Here is a 23,277-nt window from a genome sequence, read left to right as displayed (position 1 = left end):
GACCATTACACTTTTGACTCCACATTCAAAGTTAGAGACCTTCCAGCCGCTCAAAGGCCTCTGCAGGAATAAAGGATAGTACAGTTCACAAGAGGGCCCATACGGAGCTTCCTGGAGCCTCTAAGTTAATCAAATCACTTACCGGACCCCAAAGCCACCCTAATTCCACAAGAACGCGAACTCCAACTCCCGAAGCTGAGTTTCAAACTTCCCGCCACGCCCCCTGCCTTGATCCTATTGGCTGGGCTGACGTTGGCACTGTTAGGCACGCTGTGTAGTGATTGGGTTGGGTGGACGTCGATCAGGGAAGCTCTGGGGCCAATGGGTAGAAATTCGGTTTGCCACACCCGCCCCCAGGGTGACGCCTTCTTGATAACGGGACTTTTCGTTCAGCGTGGGATTTTGAGACTTTGAGGGCAATCTTTTGCTTTTGAAATCTCCAAACACAAATTATTTTATTAACAAAAAAATCATGAACCCTATTATATACAAAGTCACGCAAGAGATGGACTTATGATGGTCTTGTCTTGAGGCAAGATGGATAGTAATCGTTATAAGTAAAATTGATCGACACGAACCCTCTCAAACTTTACCTTATCAGGTAGCCTTCCCCCCCCCCCAAACACTAAGAAAAGTGCCCTAATCTTTTCTTATTGGAAGTTCCAGGAAAGTTTTTGGGATTGATTGGCTTAAACGTCTGTCAGTTTCTACTCTTCAATAGAAGGGAAGGGAAAAGACACTATGAGTCTGAGTCTTTGCAGTCAAATACTCAGGACCTGCCGGGCTACTTTATGTTTGCACATGCCTTAGAAAAATGGGATTGGTTCTTTTTCCTATCAATTGTGTTGGAAGCACTTCTTACTGGCTTTGGTCAAAGAGTAGGACAGACGGCTGAGCACTAGTAGATAGACTCCGCCCAACTGCCGTTCTCGCGCGTCTTCCCTTTAGCGCATGCACCTAACGAGTAGTGCTCATTGGACGGGACGAGTAGGGGGTGGGGGACTAGGAACGGTGGGAGTCGCTGTGTGGAAGAGCTGCTGCCGGTGTCATGGCGGAACTGAGTGAGGAGGCGCTGCTGTCAGTATTACCGACGATCCGGGTCCCTAAGGCTGGAGACCGGGTCCATAAAGACGAATGTGCCTTCTCCTTCGACACACCGGTAAGCCCATTCCCCACGCCCGCAGCAAGCACGACTTCCTTCCATCGCCCTGGTCATTCGGCCAGGGCCTGCAAGGCTTGCGCTACCGCCTCCCTGCGGTGCATCTTGGGACATAGAGTTTCCCACGCTCTTCACTGCCGTAGCTTTTCATTAGCCAGAACTGTGCTGCGACTACCACCCCCGGACATTACCGCGCTCTCCAAGGCTACTCTCTACTTCGTGGAGCACTCTGGGAATTGTAGTCGCTCACTCCCCTCGCTGCCGTTCTAAGCTAGGGACGCAACTCGACCGTCGGACTACAAACCCCAAGTGCGCCTTTGCGAAATCTTGGGAGTTGCCCGTGCTTGTTGAGCATGGCTCCCCGGGTTTTGTAGTTTCATGTGGGAGGCATGGGGGCGATCCCCCACTATTCTGGCCCACTGTTAGAGCTGGGAGGTGGTGCGGACTGCGGTTTCTAAACCGTTAGTACTCTAGAAGAAGCTAAGAAATCAGATCGATTTTTAAGGCCTAGTTGGAGCCGTCCACCTATGGTTACTATGGGCAGGGGGCGGGGAGGTGGGTCAGTGATGGTAATGAGAAAGAGGAAAGCACTCGTCATTTCTCCTTTGAGGTGAACTATGATTGAAGCTCCGTCCCTTTTTTCCACTCATCATAGGAAAAGGGAATCTCATTTAAGGTATTCCAGAATAATAGGGTTTTTTTTTCCCCCTTGATGGATACTAAGAAGTCAGCCCATACAGACTTCTACTTGACTAGTTAGACAAAACCACCACCCACACCGTGCTTCGCGTTTTTCAAGCTCCACCCTATGCCTCCCTTCCTGCAGTCCTACCTTCCTATGTTAACTTTAAGCAAAGGCAGGCTTTCAGCTAGGCCTTAGCCTGAACAGAGAAGGCAGCAGGCTGGTTGGGACCCGCCCCCCTCACCACCCCTCCCTTCAAGCCAGCTGCTGGGCCCTGCCCAGGGTGTTTAGCCAGACCAGCTCATGGTTGGAAAACTGCAAGTCAGAGTAGAAAGGCTTCATTAATGCATCACCAGGGCTGAGCATAGCAACATGATCTAAGATGATCTAAGTTCATCTTCACTGTGATTTGTAGTTTGCATGATTTGCTAGGCTTTGATGTGGCCTTCAGATAATATGCTCCTTCTCTGAAGTCTAGTTTTGGCAAAGGTAAAAGAATTTCTCAGAGCTGAGCTCCAAGGTTCCTGGTCCTTGGCGAAATCAGCTTCTTTTAATTTTAACAGAGTTTAATCACTGCAGAGTTCCCACATTTCCTCCTCCCAGTTTTGGTAATGCATGTTTTGATGAAGCACCATCTTCCTAAGGAGAGAAGGACTTTTCTTCATTCTCAGCATGTAATAAAAATTAGAAGGCCTCTCCTTAAACTTCTCTTCACTAAAGCATTCTCCCTCCCTCCCTCCCTCTCTCTCTCTCTCTCTCTCTCTCTCACTAACTGATTTGAATAATCCAAAAGAAATTTTTCTCATCTTTTGAGATTTTTCTCCTATTCCAAGTCAGGAGGTCTACTGTGTGACCTACTTGCTTCATTATCCTTCTTCTGGGATATTTGATTATCTTCAGATTGGGCTCATGGTAGACGGTGACTTCCTTGGTAGTGGCAATTGCTCTGTACATGAACACTGCCGTAAACACTGTTCTAGGGAGTGATACAGAGCAATCTATGGACCACAAGTTGCCTTAAGCGGTGTCCTATTTTTAATATCACAGCACAGAATTTTTCAAGGCCAGCTTTTATTCAGGAAAAATATGTCTATTTTTTGCTCAAAGCCTTGGATCCGAGGGAAGATGGATACTGTTTCCAGTATTCTCTACCTTCTCTATTCCTCTGTTCACAAAGGTCCTAGTGAACTTTTCCAACCTTGGAAGTTGACCCTCCTTCCACAGCTGTGATTCGGGGTAGAAATTCGCCTTTCCTTATATTTTCCTCAGATTGTACATGCTCTAGCTGTCTCAGTAAGTGTTGCTAGATTGTTCTAGGAAAGAGATGGCTTTGAGTTTGAGGGTAGATGGCATTTCAGCATAGGTATAGTTACTGCTCAGAGGGATGGGGGAACCAGGATAGTGACTGGACAGTGTTGGACTGATGTCCTTATCAGACTGGTCAGAGTTAAGCTATTAACCCCTAACAGGATATTGGAACCAGGCTTCAATAAGAGAGAAGGGAGAAAGCTCACGAGTTGGACCAATCTGACACTTAGTAGAATGTGTTAAAGGAAAGGTCTTGATTTCTAGGGAGCTTAGGGGTCAAGTGTCCCATTGAGATACTGTACGTAGTTTACTCCTTATCATAGAGAGAGGGTAGTGTTTGTTTTAAGTGTCCTTGGCTTGGGTTTAGGGAGCTCTGGTGTAGTACCCAGGCAGTTGTTCTACTAACCAAAAGACTACCCTGGTTTGGTGGTTCGAATCCACCAGCAGCTCAAAGGGATGAAAGATGGGAAGTCTCTTACCATGTAATTTATAGCCTCGGGAATCTGCTAGAATGTCAGCTGTGAGTTGGTTCCTACTTGAGGACAATGAATGTTTGAGTGATTTGGGTTTAGCATCTGACATGCTAATATTTCCAATCCCAAGAAAGTACCCTTTCCCCTCTGAATGTAACTCTTGATATTGGATGTCTGCATATTAGAGCCCCATTTATTTTTTTATCTTTTGGCTCCAGGATAAAGGGGAGAGAAGGCAATCAATCTGAGGGCTCTAATGGCCAAAGAAGGAACAAGAGGAAAGATGAATGGAATGATAACTGATAGGTTTTACTCAGTCCCTTGGTGTCCTTATTGGTTCTTTACAAAGTCATAGGAGGAAACCAAGGAGAATCTTAGCCAGAAACCAGGTTCCAAAGGCTTAAATAATTTGCTAAGGGCACACTATATTGAAGGATAGAACTTTCCCTTCAGAAGCCAGGCATTTCCCTACCTGGCCAGACTTCATCCTCCTCTCTTTTTTCTTCTGCCTCTTGCCCTGTAGGAGTCTGAAGGTGGCCTTTACATCTGTATGAACACATTCCTGGGTTTCGGGAAGCAGTATGTGGAGAGACACTACAATAAGACGGGCCAGCGTGTCTATCTGCATCTCCGACGGATCCGGCGCCTGGTAGGGGCAAGGAGTGGAGCTCGAACACATTCCACAGGGCACTTATTTTGAATATCTGTTCCATTCTGACTGTTGGCTTCAAATTTCCCCTTTCTTGTTTGTTGTTTCCCTTCCCCCCTTTCTTAATTTTTGTCATTAATTAATTCAGCAAAAAACCCACAGAAAACTTTGGGAACAAATAAGCATGCTGGTTTAACAGGATGATGTAATATCACTGACCTGTGCATATGAACAATTGTTGAAATGGCAAACGTTTTGTTATGTATTTCATACACTCTCACAAACTCAGCTCAACTATTTTTTTTTGTTGGCTGCAGTCTTTTCCCAGATTAACCTACCCCATCTGTCCTCTTGATTTTTTTCCCCTTCCTTGGTACCTGGTACCCATTGCCAGTCCTGCTCTTTCTGCCTCATTGCAGAAAGAGGAGGACCCCACTACAGGCACTGGTGACCCCCCGCGTAAGAAGCCCACACGGCTGGCTATTGGTGAGTACCACTGAAGTTTTAATCTTCTCCTTAAGGTAGTCTTTCCTCTTCTTAGAGGCACCAAGCAACTCCCCCGAAATGGACCTGATCTGTGGTCCTAACGCTCTGAAATGGACAAAGTAAAGTGACATTTCAGAGAAGGCACATTTCCCTTTGGGAGTTGCCCTACTCTTTCTCTTCCTCCTTACTCCACCAGGTATGGAAGGCGGTTTTGATCTCACCAAGGAGAAGTTTGAATATGATGAGGATGTAAAGATTATAATTTTGCCAGATTACCTAGAGATTGCCCGGGATGGGTTGGGAGGACTGCCTGACCTTGTCAGAGATCGGGTATGAATACCTTCACACTCTACCAAAGCTGAATTAAAAACAGGGAGAGGGTTAGTGGAGCAAGGGCTGTCTCTGACCCTCTGCTTTCCCCCAGGTGACCAGTGCAGTTGAAGCTCTACTGTCAGCGGATTCTGCCTCCCACAAACAAGAGGTGCAGGCCTGGGATGGGGAAGTGCGGCAGGTGTCTAAGCACGCCTTCAATCTTAAGCAGCTGGACAACCCTGCTCGAATCCCTCCCTGGTGAGACCTGGCCCTTCCACCTTTGAGCACAACTCTCAGGGCAAGGGCCAGGAGGCCACCCTCCCGGCGAATCTGGTGGGAGAGAGAACCCAGAGGGAGACTTGGGTGAACAAAGTAGAGGCACATTCATAGGCGAGGAGGTGGGAGGGCTCTTAGAACTTGTGGAATTCCTCCAGAGTCCCATTTCTTTGCTATCCCCAAAACCTTCTCTTACATTTTAGCTAATTCTCTTTCCCTTGGTCAGTGGCTGGAAGTGCTCCAAGTGTGACATGAAAGAAAACTTATGGCTCAACCTGACAGATGGTGCCATCCTCTGTGGCCGACGCTACTTTGATGGCAGTGGGGGTAACAACCACGCCGTGGAACACTACAGAGAGACAGGCTACCCATTGGCTGTTAAGCTGGGCACCATCACACCTGATGGAGCTGGTATGATTTGTTTTTCCCTCACCTACTTTTTCATGTTTTCCTTTTCCATTATTTTTGTATCACCTGAGTAGTACATAACTACATTGTCTTGATGAAAGATGAGAATATAGCAGTGAGTCTGAATCTTCAATTAACCCCTTGATCCTAGTTCCTTTCTTGGAGGTAATTATCATTATTTGTTTCATTAATACCTTTCCAAATTTATCTTTTGCTCTAGAATAAAAATTAATTCCAGCCCTCAGACTTTGACCCCATCTTCACTGATAACCAACCCAAAAGGGCTTGTGACCTCATTGATACTCTGGAGAGTTCTAGACCAATCTCTCTGTACCAGGGCACAAAGCCTCTTGCGGGTAGGGAGTGGGATTGGTGACCAAGATAGTCTTGTGCCCCCACCTCTGACACTGTTCCTACCTCCTGCCTTAGATGTGTACTCATATGAAGAGGATGACATGGTCCTGGACCCCAACCTAGCTGAACACCTGTCCCACTTTGGCATTGACATGCTGAAGATGCAGAAGGTGAGATTCCCCTGACTTCAGACTCTAATCCCTGATCCTGTGAAGCTCCTGCTTCCTTAACTGTGGGAAGGGTTTTGCAAAGAGCCACTACAGTTAACCAGTCACCAAGATAAGTGGGCTTTCTTTGAAAATCTCTCAAGAATCATTTAATCTTCTAGTGATTGCTTGCTTAATATCTATGTTGTGGCAGTCACTAGGTGACTTTGACAGGTAGTAGTTCTTGCTTTCTTAGACTTATATTCTGGAGGGGAATCCAGACATCAGATACTCAGCCCAAACAAATGAGTAATCACAAACTGATGAGTGCTGTGAGAAAGAAATGTAGAGAGTGCTACAGTGGCACTCCATAGCAATAGGACCTGGTCTAGCCTAGGGTATTGGGGAAATTGCCCTGAGAGTGTGGTATTTGTATTTGAACTTGAAAGCTGAGCAGTAGTAACTTCAGATAAGTAACTTTAGATGAGAAGACCATTTCCACTAGCAGTGATGAAGTCCATTGTACTTGTTTCATTCCCTCATTTGAGCAGAGCCTAATGGGCTTCTGAGAAGATTGTCTGTGTCCTGGACTGAATGATATCTATAGTGCTTCCCATGTTTGAGGCATAATTCAACAAATTCTAGCCTCTAGCTGGATATCACACTGCACTCTGTGAGAGGTCAGTGTAAAAAAGGAAGAATTGATTGTCTTGCCTAATCTTAAAGCGCCCTTTTTTATGCAGACAGACAAGACAATGACTGAGCTGGAGATAGACATGAACCAGCGAATTGGTGAATGGGAGTTGATCCAGGAGTCGGGTGTGCCACTTAAGCCCCTATTTGGGCCTGGCTACACAGGCATCCGGAACCTCGGTAACAGCTGCTACCTCAACTCCGTGGTCCAGGTGCTCTTCAGCATCCCTGACTTCCAGAGGAAGTGAGTGATCCCTCTCCTCAATTATGACCTTTTTGACTCTCCACTCCTAACCCCTCAGCTGTCCTGTTCTCCAGGCTGGATGTGCTCATCTTCTCACCTGCCCTCAACACCGCTGCTTTTTATCCCAGTCTTGGAACAGTTTTTGTTACACTGTGGCTGGCATGCTGTGAAGACAGCAGCTCTTATCACAACCATCCATATACCCACTGATCGAGAACATCAAATCCCTGGGCTCTCCACACTTCCTGATTCGAGAGGTAGCAGGTGGTCTTTATTTTAGGCTAGTGGCATTGGATGCATACTTAATGCAGACAGGTAGCACTTGGGTAGAAGAAGGGTTTGGGACTCTAAGCTACAAAGGCAAATTTTACTATTGAGAGGCTTCTGACACATTTGTGAAAACTTAGAATGTATCAACAAGCTCTTTCAATAGAATCTTAACTGTATTCTAAAGACCCAGGCTACCTTCTCCCTTCCACATGTCTGTGTTGGGGAAGAGTTAGAAAAGAATGCCTCAGAATACACTGCACACTGGCATAGTTGGGAAGGGGAGAAAGAGCAGGTCGCTGGAGAGATGTGGTCTCCCAGCTTCATAACTCCTGACTCTGGAGGGTTTGTTCTCTGAGTTAGTAGATGACTGCTCCCTACTCTTTTCTTCTGATCTCAGGTTGAAGCGATTCCATTTATCTTCCCTTGGTTCTTAGGTATGTAGATAAGCTGGAGAGGATCTTCCAGAATGCCCCCTCAGACCCTACCCAGGACTTCAGCACCCAGGTGTAAGTAGCCAGGCCCGCTCAGCAAAGGCTGTCAGGTGTCTCACAGCCACTATCCGTTCATTCCTCCATAACCACCTGGGATTGGGAACAATTTGGCCGTAACCATTTACACACTTCCCGGTTACTGCGTTCTGGACATGCTGTCTGTCTTGACCTGGGTTGGTTCTTGTGAAATGAAATCATTTTCACAGAGCGTTATCTAAGCTCAGCCATGAGAAGGGAGTGAGAAGTTACCAGGGGGAAGGTACAGATAGATGTTAGGGGATCATTAGTTAACTAAAGCCAAATAGTTCCCTTGGATGTTACAGAGCCAAGTTGGGCCATGGCCTTCTCTCTGGAGAGTATTCCAAGCCAGTGCTGGATATAGGCGATGGGGAGCAGGTACCTGAACAAAAAGTGAGTCTGGGACTCTACTCCTTTTCCAAGAAACTGAGGTATTGATTGTATAAAAAGTCCAGGGTTGTTAAGCCCTGCTGAGTCCTTGCCCTTGCTCTGCCTAGGAAATTCAGGATGGCATTGCCCCTCGGATGTTCAAAGCCCTCATTGGCAAGGGTCACCCTGAGTTCTCCACCAACCGACAGCAGGATGCCCAGGAGTTCTTCCTTCACCTTATCAACATGGTGGAGGTAAGGACAAAAGGGAGAATTGCTACACATTCCTTCCACTCATGTCCACTTCAGGCCCTTCCCCTCTACTCGTTCTTTTCTTTTGACCCTAACCCAGGCTGATGCTTGTCCCCAGAGAGTCTGCATGCACTGAGCCCGCCCCGTGAGTAGCATTTGCACCTGAGGAGAATAATAAAAGACGACAGGCACTGATCCTCATGCTTAATGAGCTTGCAGCCTACTCGTACAGTTCAACCAAAGAAAGTAACATGACAGTGCCTGTTGCTTATAAAGAAAAACATAAAAGCATTTCAGCACAGTCACACGGTCGTGCTGATGGGGCCAGAACTGAGGATAGGATGTTTATTTGTAGAAATTAAATTATTCTACTCTTCTTCTGCTTTCCTATTCCCTCAGAGGCATTCTCCATTTTACGTCTCTCTCCCTGACCCCAGTGAACCTGCTAGGCCCCCTTTCTGTATCTGGCTACCCAGAATTCCCCACCGTGCCTGTTTCTCCATAGAGGAATTGCCGGAGTTCTGAAAATCCCAACGAAGCATTCCGCTTCTTGGTGGAGGAAAAGCTCAAGTGCCTGGCCACGGAGAAGGTTAAGTACACCCAGCGAGTTGACTATATCATGCAGCTCCCTGTTCCCATGGATACAGCCCTAAACAAAGGTAGGTTGTGCTCTCAGTGAGGCCTTGAAGCAGTTAACGGTATAGTCTGGGAGAAGTACTTGTGTACCTTGTAGATGGCAGCGCCTGGCTTTATGGACCAGCCCATGGTATGTCCTGCTTCCTGGGCCATTGGGAATGGGTCTCATTAACCCTCTCCACAACTTGTTAGCAAAGTTGGGCTAAGAAAGAGAAACAAGATCATGAACAGATATATAGCTAGTGGAGTATGGGAATGTAAAAAGCTGGAATAGTCATGGACACAAAGTCAGCAGAGCAAAGCTAACAAAAGAAAGATACAGCCCCTTCTGAAGGAGTCACCTGTTAATTCTACCACTAGAGGAGCTTCAGGAGTATGAGGAGAAGAAGCGGCAAGCGGAGGAGGAAAAGCTGCCACCACCAGAACTGGTCCGGGCCCAGGTGCCCTTCAGCTCCTGCCTGGAGGCCTACGGGGCACCTGAGCAGATGGATGACTTCTGGAGCACAGCCTTGCAGGCCAAATCAGTAGCTGTCAAGTAAGTCCTATTAGTCTGGGTCTATGACTGTGGGCTTACATCACTGTCATCCCAGAAGATATTCTCCGTCTCTGCCTTTCTCACATTCCCTTGCGGTTGGTAGATATCGCAGGTTGAATCAGTTGGGGCTGGTAATCTGGCTCTGAGGGAACCAAGAGGCCCTTGCAGGAGTAGCCATAGGTATAAATCGTATACCTTTTACTTTATCCTGGTCTTGTATTCCTTCCCCCATGGCACAGGATCTGCTTTCTAATACAGCCTCTTCGCTCCCTCAATTATGACAGAGCACAGGAATTTAGTGTGAAACATTTTTATTTCAAGAAAATGGTATGAGAAAGAATGTATTTGAATTTTGTAAATAAACTAGTATAGTAAAAAAAGAGAAAGAAATAAAATGGCTAAGCCATGTTTTTTGCACAGCCCTGAGATCCAAAAGAATGCCTTGGTCTGAAGGGTGCTGTCAACAAGACTGCTCCTGTCTGCAGAAGCACTGAGGCCAGCCCAGGGGAAGAGTGTGGAGTATCTTCTGAACTGATAGGTTCTCTACCTATGAGAGGCTGAGCCTCAGGGTGTGGTGTCAGGAGAGAGGAATCCTGAGACTTTGGGTACCAGGACATTTTTTCTTCCTCAGGACCACACGGTTTGCCTCATTCCCTGACTACCTGGTCATCCAGATCAAGAAATTCACCTTCGGCTTAGACTGGGTGCCCAAGAAACTGGGTATGGTGGCTGGGACGAGGGAGGTTAAAAGTTAATGCTAGAACCAGAAGGAGCTTTTTAACCCAAGTTAACCAGTGTCTCTTAGACTTTCTTCTGAAAGTGGAAGATTGTCTTAGTTGTTCTCAAATATGTCTGAAAACCCTGACTAAAAAGAGTAAAAGACTTCTTTGATTTTGTAATTAAGATGTGCACAATGTGATTTCTGTAGTTTTATTTTTATAATCGGTAGGATGTTTTCATTCTGAGAATGCCAAACTCTTAATTCTCATTGCTCTTAGAGATCCTTAATGGCTGTGAGAACTGTTGATGTAATGTCAGTTTCTAGGCAAGGAAGATAAGATCCACAGAAACCGCCCAGTTGCACAAACTGTAGATTCTCTACAAAGTTGTGGTAGATCTAGGACTAGAATCCAATTCGGACTCCCAAGCCCCATTACTCTTGTTGGCAACGGGCCTCCTCTATAATCAGATCTGATTTGTGATTTGACAGTAAACATAAACACACACACACACACACACAGAGAGAGAGAGAGAGAGAAAAGAAAAGGACTGATTATAGAGGAGGCCCTCCTTCTCCAGCATAGCATCTGGTGGATTTGAACCACACGCCTCTGGGGTTGCAGTGCAGCTTCTTGCCACTAGGCCACCAGAACTCCCTATCAGGGGTCCTTTTCTTAGTAGCTCTTTATTACTTAACAGCAGTTCCAAGATAATGGTGTAGGGGTTAGATCTCCTGGACTGATTTTTCTAAAAGGGCCTCATGGGTGCTCGAGGTAACATTTTTCCTGTCATTCACATTACAGATGTGTCCATTGAGATGCCAGAGGAGCTAGACATTTCCCAGTTGAGGGGTACAGGGCTGCAGCCAGGAGAGGAGGAGCTGCCTGACATTGCCCCACCCCTGGTCACTCCGGATGAGCCCAAAGGTAGCCTTGGTTTCTATGGCAACGAAGACGAAGACTCCTTCTGCTCCCCTCACTTCTCCTCTCCAACATGTTAGTGACTTTTCCTGCCTGTCTGTCTCCTTGCTAGTGGGGGGCTTCTCTGCCTTGCCTCCCCCTGACCCTATACTTTGTTTCTCCTGTCTTCCCTTTCAAATTTCCTTTTTCCTTTTGTATGGACCTGGGGCCTACTAGAGCACTCCCAGCCACATATCCATGTGGATGGCAGTAATGCTGGCTAATTCTCTGTCAACCCTACTACCTCCATGGATGGGGAGTTGGGAGTAGGAAGTGAGAATGGGCAGAGAAATGGGAAATTATAGCCTCGCTACTGTAACTTTAAGATACTGGAAGTACACTGTGTTATGTGGTCATACTAGCTCTTGGATAAAGTTGAGGAAAATGCATGGAATAAGTGGTTGGGAAAAGGGCTGGGGGTTGCGCTGTGGGAGGGAGATGGGGCAGATGGTGCCCCAAGGAGTTAGGTCCTCAATTCCTACCTGTCCTCACACAGCACCCATGTTGGATGAATCTGTCATCATCCAGCTGGTGGAGATGGGCTTCCCGATGGACGCTTGCCGCAAAGCTGTCTACTACACAGGCAACAGTGGGGCTGAGGCTGCTATGAACTGGGTCATGTCACACATGGACGATCCAGGTTGGCAAGCTGGAACAGCAGGGTGAAGTGGGGCAGGGCCCCCAACCTCCCAACAGACACTCTTTAATCCTTCACATCCTGACAGATTTTGCAAACCCCCTCATCCTACCTGGCTCCAGTGGGCCTGGCTCCACCAGTGCAGCAGCTGACCCCCCGCCAGAAGACTCTGTGACCACCATTGTCTCCATGGGCTTCTCCCAGGACCAAGCCTTGAAAGCTCTGCGGGCTACGGTATGGGCTGCCACATCTAAGGATTTGGGGTCTGTGAAGTGAGAAAAGGCAAAGAGGACGAAATTCTGTCCTTCACGAGTAAGACCAAGGACAGTAGGAATGCATAGCATGGCCAGGGCTGGGGCTCTGCCCTTCTGTTGCTGTGATGAAGAAATTGAGCTTAAACTGGTGGTTTTCTTGCCCCAGAACTTGTTAGGAAAAGTAATAGTTCCTTCCTCTCCAAGAACAATAGTTTAGAACGGGCTGTGGACTGGATCTTCAGTCACATTGATGACCTGGATGCCGAAGCTGCCATGGACATCTCAGAGGGCCGCTCTGCTGCCGACTCCATCTCCGAATCTGTACCAGTGGGACCTAAAGTCCGGGATGGTCCTGGAAGTGAGTATACTTAGGAAAAGGGACAGCATTGGGAAGCTCTGGTCAACCTGACACTCTTGAGCTCCCACTTGAATCCCTAATTGCTTTCCCCCAGGGTGAGAGGAGTCAGAAGCTACTTTGTTCGTGAAATTTCTTGAGGGTGGGTGTCTGGGAGGCTGAGGTAGCTTTGTGGCCCAGTACATGTTCCACCGCCTCTGAAACTCATGTCCTTACTTTGAGCTACTAGACGGATGTTTCATTGGCACCCAAGGATTCCTTGCACATGTTTTTTTTCTCTCTGCTCTTTTTCCCTTTTCCCTAGAGTATCAGCTCTTTGCCTTCATTAGTCACATGGGCACCTCTACCATGTGTGGTCACTATGTCTGCCACATCAAGAAGGACGGCAGGTAAGGAGGGGCTGACAGTGCATTTTGAATGGCGAAGTAGTGGTGAAAATAGGAGCATTCTGGAGGAAGTCTGTAGAGTATTTGTGATGATGGGCACAGATACACCAGAAAATACACTGGAAAAATGTCTTCTAGCAGTGATTGGCAAACTATAGCCCACAGACTGTATATAGCTGTCTGTTTTTGTAAATAAATAAAGTTCTTTGGAATACAGCCACACTTGGTCATTATGTATTGTCTATGGTTGCTTTTATGTTGCAACAAGAGTTGAGTAGCTGTGTTAAGAGACCAGTAACTTGCAAGACATGATATTTACTGTCTATGTTTTACAGAAAAAGCTAGACAACCCCTGCCTAACAGGAGTGGATGGGAAGTAGTTACAAAGATACTGGAGGATCTATGGAAGCAGAGGGATGAGGATGTGCAGGAGGAGAGGGGATTAATCATGGACTTGTACAATTTGATGGGTAGGGGGGTGAGAGAAATTGAAAGAATTTGTTCTTGAAAACAAGGTATTTTAATTTTGTAAATAAACTAGTAGGGGGAAAAAAAGGCTAGAAACCATATTAATGTCCTTAAATCAATGAGTAAATAAATTGGACAATATACATTGAATGAACTAGGAAAGTGGGGGGAAAAGCTACTGGAAGATCTCAAGATACAAAGAGACAATGACCCTTAGATAAACTGAACTATAGGTTCAGGATTAGGGGCCAAGAAGAGAATATTGGGGACATTTACCCCAGAATCACTAGGATCAACTCAAGGGCTGTGTCTTAGAGATTAAATTCATGCAACTTGGAAATGTTCATCTTTTTATATCCCTTCTCCAGATGGGTAATCTACAATGACCAGAAAGTGTGTGCCTCTGAGAAGCCACCCAAGGACCTGGGCTACATCTACTTCTACCAGCGAGTGGCCAGCTAAGAGCCTCTCCTCACCCCTTACCACTGGGGGGCAGGGCATAGACCACCTGGCATGAGGGATAGGGCCTTCAGAGATGGAACTCAGTCCCCTTGCTCCGTACCCTTTGTGTTTTTGTCCCCAGCAGCTGGAGAGAAGCTGGAGGCCAGGGGGAAATGGCCATGCAAAGGGAGGGGGCACTCTCTAGACTTCGGAGATAGAGTGGGAAGGGGAAGGGAGGGGCCAGCCACCTGTCTGTAAGGAGACTTTGTTGCTTCCCCTGCCGCTTGAATCAACAGTTCTCTGCTTCTCTGTAATCTTGCCCAGACCCCTGGTGTGGAGGAGGGGGTCTTATTTGTGTGTGTGTGTGTGTGAGTGTGTGGGTGGGTGTAGCTTCATGCATCCTCTTCCAGGGAGGGTGCATCCAGGCTTCCCCTCCCCGTTTGTGTTTGCTCCATGTATGGTTGGGCAAGGAGGGGTTTGAGGGAGATGGGACACCCCCCCTCCTGCCTCAGTCTTTTCCCTACCTTGTCTTTTCCTCGTCCTTTATGAAAATGCCAAAATAACACGATGTGAATAAAAGTACAATGGCAACTTGTGTCCTGTTTTATACCTGGGGAAGCTAGGGGACCAGTTTCAGAAAACCGTCATCTCTCTTAATGTTCATTAGATCTAGGGCTCTTGGAAAATTGAGTGTGAAAGACAGAGGAGGTCAGTGGAGCAGTAGCAGGGGTGGAGGTAGGAGTGGGAAGGAAACTGTTAGTTGGGGCTGTCAGAATAGGGAAGTGCAGTGGCATGAACCAAATGCTGAGTATAGGGTAGGTAGGGGTGGCCAGCTGACTAGAGGTCTCTCAGCCTGGGTCCCAGGCCTTTCAATCCATGGACAGTTGAAGCAGAGCAGAGCAACTCTAGGAAGGAACTTCAGCCTTCTGACCTTAGCTGCACAGTGAACTAGCTCTGTGGGCTGTCCCTATCCCTCTGAACCCTGTTATTTGCCTAGCAACCGATGGGGCTGGACATTTCCCTGGGTAGGTCAGGGGTGCCTGCTCAGCATCAGGGATGTGTTTTCTCTTTCCCTGACTTGGAGTCAGGCCCCTCAGAAATCCCTCTCCCCTAACCACCAGTCTGGCCTGAGACCAAGCTGCCGAGTGGCCTGGACTACCACCAGCCCACTCCATTTCAAGCTACTCCTGGCTCTGGGGGAGCTGTAGTCAAGAACCTGGGGTACTCCTGAGCGCAGGTTTTTACAGTTTCAGCCTGCCCCTCATAACCAAGCAATTGAGGCTAAAGTGACCCTAGACCGCCACCGCCCATAGAACCTTGTTACAAGAAAGGAGGGAACGTCAGCAATTGCAACATCATCAACACCATCGAAGGGCCTGCGGGCGGGGGGCAGGCGGGACCAAGGGGAAGGGCTTCTAGGCAGGGGGGCCGGGCTAATCATGGCTGAGGACCAGGAGGAGGCGGGGATTTGCCTCACCGCGCTCTATATAAGCGGCCAGTGGCAGCGGCTGCGCGGTGCTGCTGACCTTCAGTGTGTCGACTCTAACACCATGGCGCCCTCCAGGAAGTTCTTCGTTGGGGGAAACTGGAAAATGAACGGGCGAAAGAAGGGTCTGGGAGAACTCATCACCACTCTAAACGCGGCTAAGGTGCCGGCCGATACCGGTAGGCCCTCACCGGGGAGATGCTGGGGCTGGGAAGGGAGACGGGCGTGGTAGAACCGAGCTCCGTGAGTCAATGACCACGCGGAGCTGGGTGCACGGCCCAGAGAAAAGGGCTGAGTGTTCACACTTGGATCCTTCAATGTGGTGACCTCGCAGCCTCAGTTGCTAAGGTGTGTCTAGGGGAAAAGGCTGGGACCCATTTAATGGTGTCCTCCGACACTGAGCGGGAAGGAATATAAGTTACCAGGAGGAAGATGGCCTCAGGGCGCATACTGGGGCTGCACTAGCCACAGCGGGGAGATAGGAACCAACCCGAGGCTTTGTGGGCGATCGGGAAAGGCTAGGACTGCCCCCGAATGTGGGGGAGGAGGCCCAGCGCGCGTGCGGGCTCCCGGTACCTGCCCCTCTCCCAGCTCTGTGCACTGCTGCACGTAGCCGGAGACTCCTCCCCGGCCCGGAGCGCAAGGCCCCAGGCTCATAGCTGCTTTCAGCTGCAGAGCTACCAGGGCCGGTCCTTTGCCTTTTCAGCTGCCAGGGCAACTCCCCCCTTCCACAGAAGAGCTGAGCTGGTGCCAAACCAGCTGGGCCATTTGGGAATGAGGAGCAATCCTACAACATTCCCCAACCTCGAAACGGGAACTCACAAGACCTCTATACCATTCACAAGCAAAAAAACTCAGTCCTCTGCCCCTTGCTTCCAACTCTCTCCCAAGTCATAGAACCATGAGCCTGATTCAGTATTCACTTCTCGTTTATTTCCCCAAAGACTCCAAAACAAACCCCTTGAGTTGGCCGCCTACTCCTTTGCTAAAAAATCCTTGCTTGCTAGCAGAGGTGGGGATGGGCTATTTTAGAAGGGAGGCAGGCTTGACCCCAGAGAATGCTGAGTCTGGGAGGTTCCCATGCCCAGAATAGCCCCAGGGAAACCGGAGCCACAGCTGTTTTAAAAGAGCAGAGGGCAGGACTAGACCATGGCCTCTAAGGGGCACCTGGATGTCTCTAGGAGTTGGGTGCAGGCCCATCCTGGGCTGGGGAGTAGACAAAGGTCATCTTAGTGGGTGAAAAGGGGAGGAAAGCAGACGTCAGGAGAAGCTGGGAGGCTCTGAAGCACTGATTTGGAAATCTGAAGAATTCCGTTTTCTTGTGATTTGTTCCCCTGGTGCCTCCATCTCATTCTCAGAGGTTGTCTGTGCACCTCCTACCGCCTACATCGACTTTGCTCGGCAGAAGCTAGATGCCAAGATTGCTGTGGCTGCACAGAACTGCTACAAAGTGACTAATGGGGCCTTCACTGGGGAGATCAGGTGAGATGCAAGCAGAAAGGGTAGGATGGGGACCTGTTGCTTACTTTCCTCAGCTGAGGGGAAAGTCACATGATGGGCTACGTCATGAACCATGGCTTCCTCCCTTCCTTTAGTCCTGGCATGATCAAAGACTGTGGAGCCACTTGGGTAGTTCTGGGACACTCAGAAAGAAGGCATGTCTTTGGAGAGTCAGATGAGGTTAGTAACCAGGAAGGGGAAATAAAGAGATGTTTTATTCCAAGAGGGTTGTCTCATCAAGCATGTCTCCCAACAGCTGATTGGACAAAAAGTAGCCCATGCCCTGGCAGAGGGACTTGGAGTCATTGCCTGCATTGGAGAGAAGCTGGACGAGAGGGAGGCTGGCATCACTGAGAAGGTCGTTTTTGAGCAAACGAAGGTCATCGCAGGTATCTCTGAAGAAGGGAACTTTGATTCTTGCCAGGGCCAGAGGGTATGGGCTCAAATGCTCTGCAACTTAACTTTGATCTTCATGCTAATCCAGGGAAGGGAAGGGTGATGATGTCCCTGCATCCTCACTTGTGTAACTGCTCCTAATGGTACAGTTCCTTCAGCAGCCATGAGGGGGCAGCAGTGGGCCACTATCCTTCATATTCTGGAGAAAGTGGCTAGAGAGCTCCTTCCTATTCACCTTTTCCTCCATCTGTGATCTCTGCCCTGCAGATAACGTGACAGACTGGAGCAAGGTCGTCTTGGCTTATGAGCCAGTGTGGGCCATTGGTACCGGCAAGACTGCAACACCCCAGCAGGTGACCCATCCCAAGAGATCTTCCCTAATCTGCTTCAGTCTTTGGTAGAACTGAATAGTTACAAATACCAACTAGGCCAACCCCCCCCATGATAAAGACAAGGTGTCCCCAAGTCCATAAAGAAATTTGTCCAGGGTCACTCATTCTGGCCAGCTGGGACTGAAGCTCTAGTGTTAGAGATCATACTACCTCTTTCCCACAAGTACCCGTTGTTTTCCCCTTTGAGTGAGAGGTAGAAAAGGCTTTACTTAGCTTGCCTGTGTTCTAGGCCCAGGAAGTACATGAAAAACTCCGGGGATGGCTCAAGTCCAATGTCTCTGACGCGGTGGCTCAAAGTACTCGTATCATTTATGGAGGTGAGTGGGTTTGGCCCCACCTTGAGTAGGACAGACTGAAAACTAAACCAAGTCCCTCCTTAGATGTAGGATAGATAAGAATATGCCCATCCCACCCCTGCTTAGTCCCTCTTTACCCCCTTTCCAGGTTCTGTGACAGGGGCTACTTGCAAGGAGCTGGCAAGCCAGCCTGATGTGGATGGCTTCCTGGTGGGTGGTGCGTCCCTGAAGCCTGAATTTGTGGACATCATCAATGCCAAACAATAAGCTCCATTCATCTCTCCTACCCTCTTCCTGCTGAACCAGAGACCAGGCAGCCCAGAAGCCCAATAACTGCTCCTCACCACCACCACGTGCTTCTGATGGTGTCACTTTCCCCCTCTCATGGCTGAGTACATACTGTACCTTCCTTTACCGTTTACACCTTCCCTGCAATGGCTGGGACCAGGCCAATCACTTCTTCACTTACTACAATAGTTTGAATGAAACATGTCACCAAGGTGGCTTCTCATTGGTTGGGAGGTATGAGAGGCGGAGCTTGCCCCTCGGTCCCCTCCCCAGTGAGAGGGCAGGAGAGAACCTCCTCTGTTCTTGTCACATGTACATGCCATGAGAAAACCCTGTCCTTCCCTCGGAGGCCAGGGGTACTGCCCATGAGTCCAATGCCTGTGTTTATTGTGTGTGTGAGCTGCCCCGTGTGAGGGGGGAATAAATATCTGGCACTGAGCCTTGTAGTTTGTTCTTCATTATACATGCACATCTTATGTACTATTGAGTCAGAACCGACTCAGCTGGCCCTCCAGTGGGTTTTCAGAGGCAGTAAATCACATGGGAGGAAACTTCCCATACTATTTGTTTTTAAAGAAATCCCTATCCCTTGTACCAAAAAATAAGCCATGGACAAGTTTCTATAACAACTTATTTTCAACTTGAGTCTTTTGTATCAGGGTGCCACAGCTTTGAATAACAGTTCCCTATCTTTATCCCACCTTGAGTACCTCTGGGACTGTTGAGCCCCTCAGAATGTTTGGGGAAGGGGCCTGGCCTCCCCTCCCCTCAGCCGTATTAAATAATTGGTCTAGGCCAGTAATACCTGGCTCCCAATCTCCCACAAGGTGAGGCAGTGGGTGACAAGGTCTCCATGTACTGTCTAATACCAGAGGGGTCACTGGTAGAGCAGGTAGTGCTTCAGGGCAGGGGACAGGGGCAGAGCAGATACCTGGCCAAGTCGGGTATCCCCCAGGGCTTGGCGCACATACTGGCGGCTCAGGTGCAGAAGGGAGTATGGCTCCGCTGGAAGAGAGAAGGAGGGGAAGGTTAGGGGTGCAGCACTACACAGATACCTTCAAACTATAGGGACCTGCCCAGGTTCCCTTTCCATGCTAAACTTGGCCCACCTTGGCTAAGAAGGGAAATATAGGGTACCTTAAAGTTTTCATGTGCTATTAGGGTGGACACACAGCTATATTTCATACATCCTAAATCAGCACTTGGAATAATGCTCCAGTTAAGTCTTAGCAACAGGCCATGGTGGCTCCTGTAGTGGTAGAGGTCAGCCATTGATACCTGATGGTCGTCCAGCCTTTAATGGCTCACCATCAGTGATGGATGGAGAATCATCCACCTTGTGCTAGAGAGACTACAAACTCCAATAGCGAAATTCTGCCTGGCTTCATTTAAATGATTCCCCAAGGAGGCTCCTCCCCAAGGCCTGCTCCTCTGCCCAGGCTCCCATTTAACTCTTACCTAACACCTCCAGAAAATCCCTGGAGCCTTTTGAGAATGGAGCACCCCAGTCAGGGCTAATTACTTTGCCAAGAGAACTTGTGCAAATTATTTTCCCAAGTCTTAGTTTTCCTCTATTGTTTGCCATTTAATTGGAACAGACCTATAGTTTTCACAGACTGCCCATCTGTAGTCCACAGACCATCTATCTGCTGGATTCGAACCGTGTGCCTTTGGGATTGCAGAGCAGCTTCTTACCACTAGGCTACCCTTAGCCATGTCTAACAGAATAGAGTTCTGAGATAGGTCAGATGAAGGCACATCTCTGCTCTTACCAGAAGTTGAGCTCCTGTTCACTATTCTCAGTGCCACCAGTGACAAAACCCTCTTCCCAGCACCTACCTCAGGCCTCACCTCTCCTTTCGCCCAAGTAGCGGATGCGGACCTGGCACTGGCCCCATACAGCGCTTACTGCTGGATAGAGGATCTTACCCTTCAGTCCGTGGAAGGCAGGTCCCAGGTAGGTACCCTCAATAGCGTAGCCTAGAATTCCCTCCTCCATGTCCAGAATTACCAGACGCCTCTCTGGCACTTCCAAGTGTTCCCCTGAAGGTATGGCTGGATATTGAGGGGCGCCTCTCTCCTTGCTCTGATAGTAGAGACTGCCCCGCCTGATGTCCCAACCCCAAGACTCGCTGTTGCTGCCCAGCAGCGCCGCATAGTGGGCAGCCTGCAGCGGGGCAAAGGCCCTGGCCACGCCCACCACAGCAAGAGTGCCCCTCTGCTCCGGGGGCCAGCTGAGTAACCTCTCTTTCCCCGGGCCCCATCGGTACTCTGGGACACAGGCCGCCGCTCAAGGCACAACCCCTCTTCTTTGACTTCGATGTTCTCTGAACAGTCTTTCGGGTTCCAGCCGTGGTTCCTTTGTGCTCCCAGGTCTGGAGGAGATGCAGACAGCAGCTCCTCTAAACCCTCCGAAGAAGAGAGGTCAGGGTACAAGGCCTGTGGTTTGGGAATGCTGCTGCTGGCCCTCGTCAGGGCCATCTGGCCCATGGAGGTGAGCAGTGGAGAACTGCCAAGTCTTGGTGATGTCTCCTTAAAGTTTAACTCCAATTCGTGATTAACCTAGAGCCAAGTTGGGAGAGAAGGAAGCGGGGGCATCTCGCCTCACCCTGGTACCCCATGGTTCCAATCGCCCTCTTTTGCTCCCCTGGACTCCCAAGCCCATTCTTCACCTTGCCCTTATAAGATCATCAGTCCCGAGGACTCTTCTAAGGGCACTTTCGACCGTCCCCTTAACCCTCTGCATCCCATCACCGCCCTCACACCTTGGTCAGTTTCCTCGCCCAGTAAATTGCAGACCCTCAGGAAGAGCCAGTTTGAGGACAGCATAGTCGCACCAGATGCAGGCCGAGGACCGAAGATGTACAACGCCTCTAGGCCCCGCCCCAATCCAACCCCACCTCGAGGCCCGGCTCCCGCTCCTGAGGTCCCCAGCCAGCACAGTCAACCCTCTCACTGCCAGGCCTTGTCCAAAAACATTGCAGGTAAGGCAGCGCTGCCATTAAAATTCAAACCCCAGGAGGAAACATCTTCCCTGGCAGGGAGCCCTCCGGGACAGTTAACCCTCTGATCACCGTCCCAGGGCGCTCTAACATGACAGTCCTGGGCAGTTAACCTTCCCCTGGCTTCCTCAGAGTCTGCACAAGAGGGGTCCAGTTTCAGAATGAACCTTTTGATGGGCAAGCCCTAGGAGTCTGTTCTTTATCTTCAAGTCCGTTTAAACAGATCTAAACAACCATCTGCTAAGTCCCTGGAGATGGAACATGGGCAAGGAGAGGCTTCCAATTGTGTTGGGTATCAATTTTTATTTTCTGTGATTCCAGCTTAGTTTGTTTTCCTCCCTAGATTATGAGTTAGCCTGTGCCTGTTCTGAACGTTTGGTTTTGGGTTCTAATGGCAGGCGCCATTAGTTTACATGCTGTTCTAGTTGTGCTGTTGTAGTTTTGTGCTGTCGAGTCGCCTCCCACTCATAGTGACCCTATGTACAATAGCCTAGCCCTAAACCCTGCTCTATCCTGTGCCAATCTTACTGTCTCTGACACACCTACCCCCACTACCCCAGTCACAGAATTGATGCATCTCATTGAGGGTCTTCCTCTCTTGCTCTCTCCCTCCACTCTCCCAAGCATTACATCCCTCTCCAAGGACTGGTTCCACCTTGAAACATGTACAAAGTGTGTCAGACGAAGCTTCAGAATCCTTGCCTCCAACACACAACCTGGTCCCACCGTCTCTAGGATGGACTCGTTTGTTCTCCTCGCAGTCCAATATTCTTCTCCAGCACCACAGCTCAAAGATATCAATTCTCCTTCTATCATCACTAGTCATCGTCCAACTCTCTGACACATAGCAAGTAATTGCAAAGACTGGATAAGGAGCACCTTAGTCTCTAGACAGATATCATTGCTCTTCAGTATTTTTGAGAGGTCTCTGACAGCAGACTTTCCCAATGCAATTTGTCTTTTAATTTCCTGATTACTGGTACCAAGAGTGTTGATTGTGGACCCAAGCAAATTAAAGCTGTTAACAATCTCAATCTCTTCAGCATTTATCATGATGCTGCCAATCAGAGCAGTGGTGAGAATCTTTTGTTTTCTTGATGTTGAACTTCAATCCATGTTTAAGGCTGCATACTTCATCTTCTGCAGCAAGTGCTTCAGGTCCTCCTCAGTTTCAGCAAGCAGGATTGTGTCATTGTGTCATCTGCATAACGTAGGTTGTTGAGTTTTCCTCCAATCTGATGCCACATTTCTCATAGAACACATCTCTGGCATATACCCTTCCCCTATTTTGAACCATGTGGTATTTCCTTGCTCTGTTCTGATGACTGCCTCCTCGTCCAAGTATAGGCTTCCCCTCCTAGGGTCACCGTTGAAGATCCCCACGGGCCGGGGCACACATCAACGCCCCTGTTTAGCATGAAGAAACCAGAGATTCGGCATCCAGTTCCCAAACCAGTAAGACAGTTGATTTAACTACCATTGGAAAATGCTTGTCATTTTCCTGTAGCATCTGGTCCCCACTGGATCACTTTCATTTCCTTCACCTGCTCCCCCCACCAACCAATTTCTGCAGCTCTGCAACTGCATCCCTGCCCATCCTCACCCTTCTGCCCCCAACCCTCACCTCCTTGTACCCCCAATTTGTTTTTTCCCAATTAAAATTAAAAAAAAAAGAGAGAGAGAGAAAAAAAGAAATCAAAAGACATGTTGCACTGGGGAAATCTACCATGAAGAACATATCCAAAGTTCTAAAGGGCAAGAATGTCAGTTTAAAGACTAAGGTGAACCTGATCCAAGCCTTGATATTTTCAGTTGCTTCCTATGCATCTGAAGTTGTACTGTGAATAAAGAAGGCTGAGAAAGAATTGATGCCTTTGAATTGGAAAAGAATACTGAATATCATGAACTTGCAAAAGAACAAATGAATCTGTCTTGAA

General features: G+C 48.6%; 3 protein-coding genes across 5 annotated transcripts; 2 read left to right on the top strand and 1 right to left on the bottom strand.

Annotated features, from left to right (window-relative positions):
* Window positions 1–992: 992 nt before the first annotated feature.
* USP5 (ubiquitin specific peptidase 5 (isopeptidase T)) lies at window positions 993–14,569 on the top strand. 2 transcript variants are annotated; one of them, XM_006891258.1, is made up of 20 exons: window positions 993–1,159; window positions 4,146–4,271; window positions 4,691–4,757; window positions 4,954–5,087; window positions 5,182–5,327; window positions 5,572–5,756; window positions 6,183–6,277; window positions 6,997–7,190; window positions 7,895–7,966; window positions 8,275–8,362; window positions 8,467–8,592; window positions 9,095–9,248; window positions 9,586–9,760; window positions 10,392–10,480; window positions 11,284–11,475; window positions 11,936–12,079; window positions 12,165–12,310; window positions 12,535–12,688; window positions 12,990–13,074; window positions 13,908–14,569. In XM_006891258.1, exons 1-20 carry the CDS (start codon window positions 1,049–1,051, stop codon window positions 13,999–14,001), a joined length of 2,577 nt encoding a protein of 858 aa, XP_006891320.1. In that variant the 5' UTR covers window positions 993–1,048; the 3' UTR covers window positions 14,002–14,569. The 2 variants fall into 2 exon arrangements, with proteins under 2 accessions (XP_006891320.1, XP_006891321.1); XM_006891259.1 differs by having other exon boundaries at window positions 998–1,159; window positions 11,284–11,406.
* An 838-nt stretch (window positions 14,570–15,407) lies between these two features.
* TPI1 (triosephosphate isomerase 1) lies at window positions 15,408–18,317 on the top strand. Of its 2 annotated transcripts, none has more exons than XM_006891257.1 (7): window positions 15,408–15,645; window positions 16,825–16,948; window positions 17,062–17,146; window positions 17,223–17,355; window positions 17,630–17,715; window positions 17,984–18,071; window positions 18,199–18,317. In XM_006891257.1, exons 1-7 carry the CDS (start codon window positions 15,420–15,422, stop codon window positions 18,315–18,317), a joined length of 861 nt encoding a protein of 286 aa, XP_006891319.1. In that variant the 5' UTR covers window positions 15,408–15,419. The 2 variants fall into 2 exon arrangements, with proteins under 2 accessions (XP_006891319.1, XP_006891318.1); XM_006891256.1 differs by having other exon boundaries at window positions 15,531–15,591; window positions 16,879–16,948.
* An 898-nt stretch (window positions 18,318–19,215) lies between these two features.
* SPSB2 (splA/ryanodine receptor domain and SOCS box containing 2) lies at window positions 19,216–20,828 on the bottom strand. The gene is given in 3 exon segments (XM_006891255.1): window positions 19,216–19,343; window positions 20,190–20,576; window positions 20,579–20,828. Coding segments are annotated over 3 exon segments (765 nt in total).
* Window positions 20,829–23,277: the final 2,449 nt, after the last annotated feature.

Source organism: Elephantulus edwardii, unplaced genomic scaffold (genome assembly GCF_000299155.1).
Source record: "Elephantulus edwardii isolate Elephantulus edwardi_28Jun2011 unplaced genomic scaffold, EleEdw1.0 scaffold00096, whole genome shotgun sequence".
NCBI classification, from domain to species: Eukaryota; Metazoa; Chordata; class Mammalia; order Macroscelidea; family Macroscelididae; genus Elephantulus; species Elephantulus edwardii.
Note: the sequence above shows the minus strand (reverse complement) of the source record. Positions and strands in the feature narration are given on the sequence as shown.